The sequence below is a fragment of the Colias eurytheme genome, chromosome 20 (assembly GCF_061535395.1).
Source record: "Colias eurytheme isolate Ceu_HAF_F1 chromosome 20, ilColEury1 Martin Lab GWU primary, whole genome shotgun sequence".
Taxonomy (NCBI): domain Eukaryota; kingdom Metazoa; phylum Arthropoda; class Insecta; order Lepidoptera; family Pieridae; genus Colias; species Colias eurytheme.
Window position 1 is genome coordinate 1657475 of NC_142999.1, and position 9726 is coordinate 1667200.

The following is a 9726-nucleotide window of genomic DNA, read 5'->3' on the forward strand; positions in this document are numbered from 1 at the left end:
TTTGCCGTATGCTCCAATATCTACGTAAAGAAATTTATAATTTACATCACATATTGCAAGTAACACGATTGAAAAATAATTCTTGTAATTGTAATAAAGAGATCCCGAATGTTGTGGTTTGATAACTCTAATGTGCTTGCCGTCGATGGCTCCGATGCAATTAGGAAATTGGGCGTATTTTTGAATACCTTCAGCCGTTTGAATCCACTTGTCTCTGGTCAATTGTGGCATCACAATTGGTTTTAATATCTCCCATATGATTCACAAACATCAAATACTATTTCCGATACTGTAGGGAGCCCTATACGGTATTCATGACTTATATGAGATAAATAACACCCAGTAGCCAAATACTTGAAAATAAAATTCACATTAATAAACATAATATTAGTTTTGTAATATGTACCTACTACATTTATTTATTGATTTACAGGCATTACTCCCCAAAAAAGATGGAAAAACCTTAGAGACTGTTTCACAAGAGAGCTGCGCCGTCTTAAAGATGTCAAAAGTGGTTCTGCTACAAAACGTAAATCACAATACATGTATTTCAACCAATTTCTGTTTTTGAAATCAGTGCTGGACACAAACGCAACAGAAAATAGTCTCGAAGAGGCAAGTCAAGAAAATGAAAGTGCAAGATCTTCTGATCTTGAGACTCAACAGTCTGCATCAAAGTCGCTTGGAACAAAAAGGAAGAAAAAAATACCAAACGAAGAATTCTATACAGACCCTCTAATTTCAGTTCTGCATAAGACCATAGCGACTACACAGAATGATTCAAATTGTGACAGACTGTTTCTTTTATCCCTCCTCGAAAGATTTCAAACAATCCCTGCTGCAATGAAGACCAAAGCGAAAATGGAAATCATGGAAATTATAGAAAAATACCAACTGAACTGTACACCTACAACAGCGCGCATAAACTATTCAAGTAATTTCAATACTCTTAACGACCAAGAATATGACCCGCATCGACCGAGTTATTCAGGTTATTCTAGACCTAGGTTACTATAATAGTATAAATTATTACACTATTATAATTTATAATAGCATATAATATTATTATACTAATAAAACATTTTGTTATAGACTGGAATTGGGAAACCAGAGTACATTCCACCAGATGAGGCGCTAGATAAAGTGGCAGGGATTTTAGGGGCAACCTGTGAGGGTTACACGCTACCCTTTGGTGGTGATGCGGAGGAGGCGGTGGTGATGCGGAGGAGGTGGTGGTGTTGGATAGTTTTGATGTGGTCACCTTAGTGCCATTTTCTGATTCTGGTGATGGAATGGTAATGAAAAGCAGTGGAAGTGCGGGACACAGAGATCCAGTACCTTTGCCAGAATTATCTCCAAGATTAGATCATAATATGGAGACAGCCAAAAATAAAAAATTCTTCTTCACTACAAACAAAAGCACAGGTATATAAAGTGTATCTCCCATCTAATGATAGGGCAGGGTCTCAATCTACTAATTAACAAAGCTCTCTTGAGCTTTCCATATTTTTATAACTGGTAAGATAATGGTTAAAAATTATTAATGAGGATTCGACAATCTCAAGCAAAGTCAATCCCTCCCAAGACAGTGACAACGAATCCAGACCAGGTACATCAGCTTCACCAAATTACTCGCAAGATACTGAGAGGCAAGAGTATGATCTGCCGTGTCCTCCGGGCAGGCGCACCAGTGGTAAGCCATGCTGGACTCGACCCTCATCGCGACTTTACACAGATACCGCCCGAAGCAACAGTGCCCGGACAGTACCTGTGTAAGGCGGAAAATTATGGCCCCATGCCGCCTGTCTATGTGTGTGTACTGAATTAATGGTGGTATAAACTACTTAACTAATTAAGGAATAAAATATACTATTATTACGAATACATGTTTTATTTAATATTCTTAAAAGTAAAACAAACACTTAGTAAGTACATATAAATCCAATTTAAAGATTTTTTTAAGATTATGTACTTTGTTTTTTAAACAAAAATCTTATCAATGTTAATCTTAATTACTAAATTTTTTAATTGCCTACATATTAACCTATGTCTCTACTTTTTATATTAATAAAAGGAAAATCTGACTTGTGATTTATTTATTATACCTTCATTTTTAACCGACTTCAAAAAAAGGAGGAGGTTATCTATCAATTCGGACAGTATAATTTCTTTTCTATGTATGTACACAGATTACTCCGAGGTTTCTGAACCGATTTACGTGATTCTTTCTTTGTTCGATGCGGGGTGGTGTCGAATTGGTCCCGTAAAAAATTTATTCGGATAGGCACAGTAGTTTTTATTTTATGAGCATTTATGTCTGTACTTGATGACTTATTTGAAATGTAGCAAGTAAATTTGATTCACTTCCCGGTAACCGATTGAACTGAAATTTTGTATACGTATGTAAATTGGATAGCGATGAAACATTATCATGACATAGAAAGAAGAAAAAAGAAGAAGACCATCAAATCAAAAAATTTTATCCGTGTTACCTCTGTAAGCTACCACAATCGAGAGTTTCATACATTAAATTATTGGGCGTCTCTTCAAAATAAAGCTACTCACGGAAAATTAGCTTGATAGTAATCACTTGCAAAAATGGGCGAAGGATCCTGGACTAATAAAATTAAAATATTAAAATCTAATAAAACAGAATATACCGGGATTCATTAGTTTGATATATCGTTTTGTTAATTAGTGAAGCCTAAAGACTGAGATATTCTGTTATTACCGAAAGTATGAATATTTATATTTTATATTATTTATGTATATTACGGGTATTATCTCTATGAATATTTCGGGTTGTCAATTTTTTTCCTATAATAATCCGTCAGTCCTCGGATCACAGACACAATAGAAAATAGATTGTGTCTCGGCCCGATCGGGCCGCTCGGTGGTCAATGGGATAACACAGGCGTAGGAAGCGTCTAAACGAATAAAAAATAACATGTATGTCGAGATATCAACGTATTACCGCCAGCCACGGATATATTGATAAAAATACATATTTTTCAGGCACCACCAGTGCCAAGGAAAGAACCCATTCCAGAAGATGTGGAAATTGAAATTCTTGTACGCTTAGACTCTAAGCCTTAGAGCATTAAAATAAAGGGAACGGGAAAAACTCCTCCATGAACGGGAAAGGGAGCGTGAGATGCTCCTCCATTAAAAAGAAATGGAGCGACTGCGACTGGAGTCGCAAAAGGTTGAGGCAAATCGCGAGCAATCCCGCGTGATGCAGAAAATAGTTGTTATCAGGCAAAGGTAGCTCGAGATATTGCGTAAAGGGCCCTTAAGTTTACCTTAAATCGGACGAAAACCATCCCGATCGGCCACAAAATTGTGTAAAACACAACATGCTTTTACAATGGCAGTAGCAAAATCATAGGACACGTTTATCGGTCTGTGAAAAATGCGCCATTTATTTGTCATGATCCCAAAAGCGCATTCAACATATCTTCTGGCCCTGCTAAGATGATAATTGACCATTTGTTTGACATTGAGATTTTTACCACCATAGGGACGCATAACATGTTTGCTCAATCCAAAAGCTTCGTCACCTTAGAGTATAGATAGTATCTATAGAGCGCGAACAACCAAGTGGGAACAGTAGGCACAGGTGGGAACAACACGACGTTCCCGCCGCGCGCGCTCGTAGTCGTGGTTGAGTGCTGACGAAGTGCGTTGCTCTTGATTTTTATTCATATCTAGGAATAAACATGGTGAAATGTGCAGTTATATCTTGCAAAAACGATACTAGAAAATACACAAAATTTAAATCCAGTATCACTTTTTTAAAGGCATTTTGCCATCTATTGAAGATTTTACAGAACTTCAGACTCTGACGTTCCAAACTAAAGTATTACAATTAATAACGGAAATGCGTTATGGACAAATGACTCCACAATCTTCATCCTATAATAGGTATGAAGAGCAAGCACCACAAGCGTGTGGTGCTTGTGGTGCTTGCTCTTCATATCAAACCCAAAATTACCAAAGCACGAGCAGCAATAACATAAACTCGAGTTCTAGTGTAATTCTATCTCCAATTCAAACTCATTTTTTTGACCTTTGACCTTGATTTAATTTTTTTCCTTACAGGGGAATGATGGGGAACTTCTAGACATTGTTTATCATATGTTTTGAACAACTTCACAGAAATTCAGCTTGTTTGGACTTTATGTAACTTCACTCTCATTTTTTGGTCTAAATTGACCGGACTAAAGTAAAATTCAAATTTACGTCAACTTTGAAGCCCGCGATACGCTCCCCGCGCCTCTCAGTCGAGCTGCGAGCTTGAAATGGAGTGGACACGTATAGCGTTAAGTTTACATTTCATTCCTTCACATTTGTCATCCAAAAAGTCATTATACTTTTGCTGTTTGCTGTTGCCAATAATAATTATCATATCCATAATATTATTTGCTGCTTTTATGTATCTAATGTGTACTTATTCATAGATATCAATTTGGTTCGGTGCAGGTTCTTTCGGTGCAGATTCGACAGGATAAAACATGTTTTCTCAAATTCGTCACCAATTTTATAACGATTATGGTATAGTACTTTCAAGTGCTGCTAAAAAAGAGTTTGTGACAAAAAACAAAGTAAAGATGCAGAAACGGTATTTGAATGCTCCTCTAAAGATCCTTTATCAAAAATTTATTTCTCAAGCAGGTATTAAAATAAGTTATGCGACCTTTTGTAAGCTACGACCCTTTTGGACCGTTTTTCCAAAGCCTTCCAATAGAGATACTTGTCTCTGCTCACGACATATTTACATGGAGTTATTGATACAAGGTTTGCATAGGGCTGGCGTAGTAAATGTAAGAACTTCTGCGGGCCTAGACAAAAACCATTTTCTGTAAGCGTTAACACGTTAACTGCCGTAGTGGAACGGTCAAAATTCACATTTTTTTTTTTGGTGCTCCTGGATTTAGTTTAATAAGAAATGAATTTATGTCTAGTTTAGGCTGCAGTCGTGTGTATAGTTTATGAAATAATCTCGAAAAACCCTATGAGGTCACCGGTGCCCTACGCGGCGCTGTGATGTTGAAAATTGCATTTTCGTTATTTTGGCGCCAGATAGGCCACACCTCCGGTCACCCGCTCCGCAGTCGAATACTTGCACTCAAGTGGGATGCACGTCATTTTATTTTTTATTTAGTATTCGCGTGTTCGTTCCTATGATGGATTTTGACGGTTTTGATATAGTAGATTTAGACATATCTCAAGAAAATTTGCATCGTATTGACTTATTAGAAGCCAGTATTTTCCGTGAGATTGAAAAAAGATGTTCGGAGGAAAAATGCGAAGAGGAAAGCGAAGACGAAATCATCCGTCCACCGAAGCGACGTGCACGAGTTGTTATTAACAGTGACTCGGAAATTGACAAAGTCTGTGGAAGACATGGTTCGAAGTCAAATCGACAAGCTTCGGGATATCTCGATTCAAAGGTGGGGAGAGGCAAGAGGTCACCAACCATCTGTAATCGCGTTTACGGAACCTACAGGTGAGAATTTCATATACCAATTATTATAAAACTGAAGAGTTTGTTTGTTTGTTCGGTTGATCGCGCTAATCTCAGGAACTACTGGTTTGAATTGAAAAAATACTGTTTGTGTTGGATAGTCCATTTATTGAGGAAGGCTATAAGCTATATAACATCACGCTACGACCCTTAGGAGCCGCGAAGCGGGTGACACCGATTTATTATCCATAAACTTTTTGTTTCAGGCATGAAAGAACCGTTTGCAAGTCAGCTTCGAAACAGCCCACCTGGAGAATATTTTAGTTTAGTAGTCCCAGACAAAATCTTTGAAAGTATTGCCATACAAACTAACTTGTTTGCTGAACAAGCTGGTCAAAGTTCCAAACCTTCATCACGCTCACATTCATGGAAACCAACGACGATCAATGAAATAAAACAAGTTTTTGGATTAATCCTTTACATGGGCCTCGTCAAATTACCAAAAATAGCAGACTATTGGAGTACAAACCAAATCTTTGGTCAAAAGTTTCCTGGAACTGTGATGAGCAGAAACAGGTTTGAATTGATCTTAAAAAATCTACACTATGTAAATAATGAAACCGCAGATAAATCGGATCGTATTTACAAAATTCGGCCTCTTATAGAAGAACTCAACGAAACATTCCAGAAAAGCTATGCTCCGAAAGAAGATGTATGTGTGGATGAAAGTCAAGTCCCATTTCGGGGCCGAATTATATTCCGCCAGTATAATAAAAGCAAAAGACATAAATATGGGATGAAATTGTTTAAGCTTTGCACCCTACCCGGATATACGTGTAAGCTACAATTATACGCAGGCAAAAACCATGAATTGTTGAATACATCTCCTACTAATGTGGTTATGGGTCTATGTGATGGACTACTAAATTTAGGGCATACTGTATCAACTGATAATTGGTACACAAATCTTGAGCTTGCAAATCAATTACTTGACAATGATACTCACCTGGTTGGCACCTTAAGAAAAAACAGAAGAGGATAACCAAAGCAAGTAATTGAAGCCAAACTCAAACCAGGTGAGTCAATAGCGAGGGAAAATGAGCGGGGTATATGGGTCTTAAAATGGAAAGATAAGAGGGATGTGCTTATGCTGTCTACTAAGCATTCTAAGGGGTTCAAAACTGTCATGAAAAAAGGAAAGATAGTTCGAAAGCCAAAGATGGTTTATGTATATAACATGGCAAAAGGTTCAGTCGATCTTAGTGATCAAATGAATGCCTATTCATCTCCATTAAGAAAGACGGTAAAGTGGTACAAAAAGTTAGGGATAGAATTAATTTTGCTTTGATGAACACTGAACGCTTTAACACTGCTTTGATGAACTCTTGGGTGATGTTCTGTGAGAATAATAAAACTAAAATGGGGATTGTAGAATTTCGAAAGCAGTTGGTGGAAGATTTTACTGACAAAAAAAATAAAACTGTTGAAGAGGTTAAAAGACCTAAAAGACTGAAGCATAATCTAACTCAAAAAGAGGGACCAGTTACAAGCACACGACAAGTAACGTTTAATGCATATATTGTAACTAGCGCCTTCACAAACAAAGAGTTAGACTTACCTACTTGTGCAAAATTACGAAAATTGTAACACTAATATTCACCGCTGAGCACAAACTAAGACAAATCACATTCACGAACTTATTACTGAATACCTTTCCCATAACCCAGTAATAATATATTACGTTGTATAGTGAATTTAAACGGTGAGAGATTTTTGGAATTTCTTCAAAATGATTTCCTAGAAGTCGTTCCGCTCGTGTTCAGACAGCGTCACTACCGTCGACCTTTTTATTTTCAAATGGACGGAGCGCCAGCTCATTTCTCTTGAAACGTAAGAGCACACGTTGATGCTCGTTTTGTGCCATGGGTTGGACGAGGTGGCACCATCGCCTGGCCACCTCGTTCACCGGATTTAACTCCCTTGGACTTCTTTCTTTGGGGAACCATGAAACAAAAAGTTTACCAACAAGTACCAAATACAAGAGAAGAGGTTCTGCAAAAGATAATGGCCGAGGCAGAAGAAATAAGAAACCAAAGTGATATTGTGATGAGAGCCACTCAACTTGTTGGGTTAAGGGTAATGGCCCGCCTTCAAAATAACGGTGGCCACTTTGAACAACTGTTCTAACTTGTGTTTTTTGTGTTTGATTATTAAATTAAATTTTTTTAATGCTCACATTGTGTGTGTTTTTGTCTCACTCGCACTTACTTATTCATCGTAAAAAATACCTCTCGTTCCCACAGTAATGGAATGTTACCTATTTTCGATAAGGATGTTTTTGATGGTTTTGAGTAGTGTTGGGTAGACCCCGGTTTTTAATTATTAAGTTAACTTTTGGCATAAATTTGAAATGGGTTTGTTAGCATAACTAATTGTTAACAAATTAAAAAAAAAACGATATGTTAAGGACCTAGTTTTCAAAGGTACAGCACAAAAACTAAAAAATAACTTAAAATTTTGCTAAGTTTTTTGTCTAAGTCTTTCTTTCTTAACAAATTTGATTTCAGATAAGTACTAGTGAATTTAATTACCTTTAAAATAAGGTCACATTTATGTGTGTGGACATAATAAAATTAATAAATGAAACAGTTTTCAATTAACTCCATAGAATAAGAGACACTTAAACTAAAAATTGCTGCCATTCAGAGGGGTGAGGGGTGCGAGTGCGATCCCCCAATATATGGTATTTTGTCGTTCATCAATATTCAAATTTGCCGCGCTTCACGCGTTCATGTTATCTGTGGTACGGTATTGACGTAGCGGTAGGAAAAAATGGAGATACGATTAAAGTATTGTGTGCTGGTGTGCAACGCAATTTATAATAAAACTTAAAGATAGAATGGATATAATTGGGGATTTACTATATGTGGACTTTAAATGTCGTTTCTTTGAATTTACAGGTGAGATTACATATTATTTTAAGTTGTTGTAGTAACAAACTTGTATGTTAATTATTGTGAAAACTTTTTAAAATAAAAACTTTTAATTTACAGAGAAACAAATTGGTTTTCTTGAAAATCGTCAATAACATATCTTATAAATATAATGAAAAATACGTAGGTAAAGTATCGGAAGTCCGATCCCTAACACACTGTATAATAATTGTTAAATAATATTTTTCCTGTCAACAGGTATGCGACATTAATTTAAAAATTACTAATGTTAATCCAAAGTTTGGCGGAGCTACCGATGACTTTCATATGGGCATCTAGCAGAATGGAAACATTTATGAGAGAATTGCACCAAAATGGAGAACAAGTGTGGTTATTAGGTAGGTTAGTAAATAAGATTATGGTATATTTTTAGATAACACTTGTTGAAAACATTTTATTCGCAAATAATCATTACATACTTAGTACAAATATTTATTTATCTGTTTTTAGGTGATTCTGGATATCCTCAGCGGCCATGGCCATTAAATGCAATTCCTGGCTCTGTTGAAGATACATATACTCAGCGTCATGTACAAGCAAGGAACTGTATAGAGCGCTGTTTTGGATTGCTCAAGTCACGTTGGAGGTGTTTATACTGTCTTATATACACAGGACCTTGCATTATCATCCTGTGTTCACGGTGTTCACGGTGGCTGACAACAGCTAATAGGATACTTAGACTATATGTTTCTACTAGCGAACCTTCGCATAATTTACGTATCTTAGCAGAATTCTTCATCAGAGTGTATGCTCCGATGGTTTGAAATTAAAAACAAACCATTTTGCGTGTACGGATCGAAACACCTGCACAAAATGATTAAATTATTGAGGTACCTTCCTGCAAACTTATGAAAATAGTTGATTCTGTGCTTCAACGCAATGGGTACTTCGGCCACAGCGAAAACATTTTGCTTGGTATGCTTGCGGACGATCGCAACCATATCAATTCGACGCTAATTAACGACGCTAAGGACGGCGCATTGTTAAAATACGAGAGCAGGCTTCGGGCACCGATACGAGTGTTTAAATTATCAGCATAACTTCTCTACCGCCGAATATACAGATTTGATTGAGGAGCGATGAATCAGAGCCTCCCCTGATCAGATACAAACCGACATTATTGTAGAGCTATTCGGAATGTTGAAATAGTCGAAACGGAGATTCTGCCTACATTTCGCAAAATACCATGCCACTCACAAACAACTGAAAGATGCATTAAGCGGGTCACTGAGGCATGTGTTGCTGTGTGTGGACCAGATAAACGTG

The 9726-nt window shown here is 36.9% G+C and overlaps 1 protein-coding gene across 1 annotated transcript; it reads left to right on the forward strand.

Moving 5' to 3' along the window:
• Nucleotides 1-426: 426 nt before the first annotated feature.
• Nucleotides 427-1428, forward strand: LOC149899484 (uncharacterized; the record flags this gene model as incomplete). Its single annotated transcript, XM_090114002.1, has 1 exon — nucleotides 427-1428. A coding segment is annotated over one exon (591 nt), but the record flags the coding sequence as incomplete, so codon positions are not given.
• Nucleotides 1429-9726: the final 8298 nt, after the last annotated feature.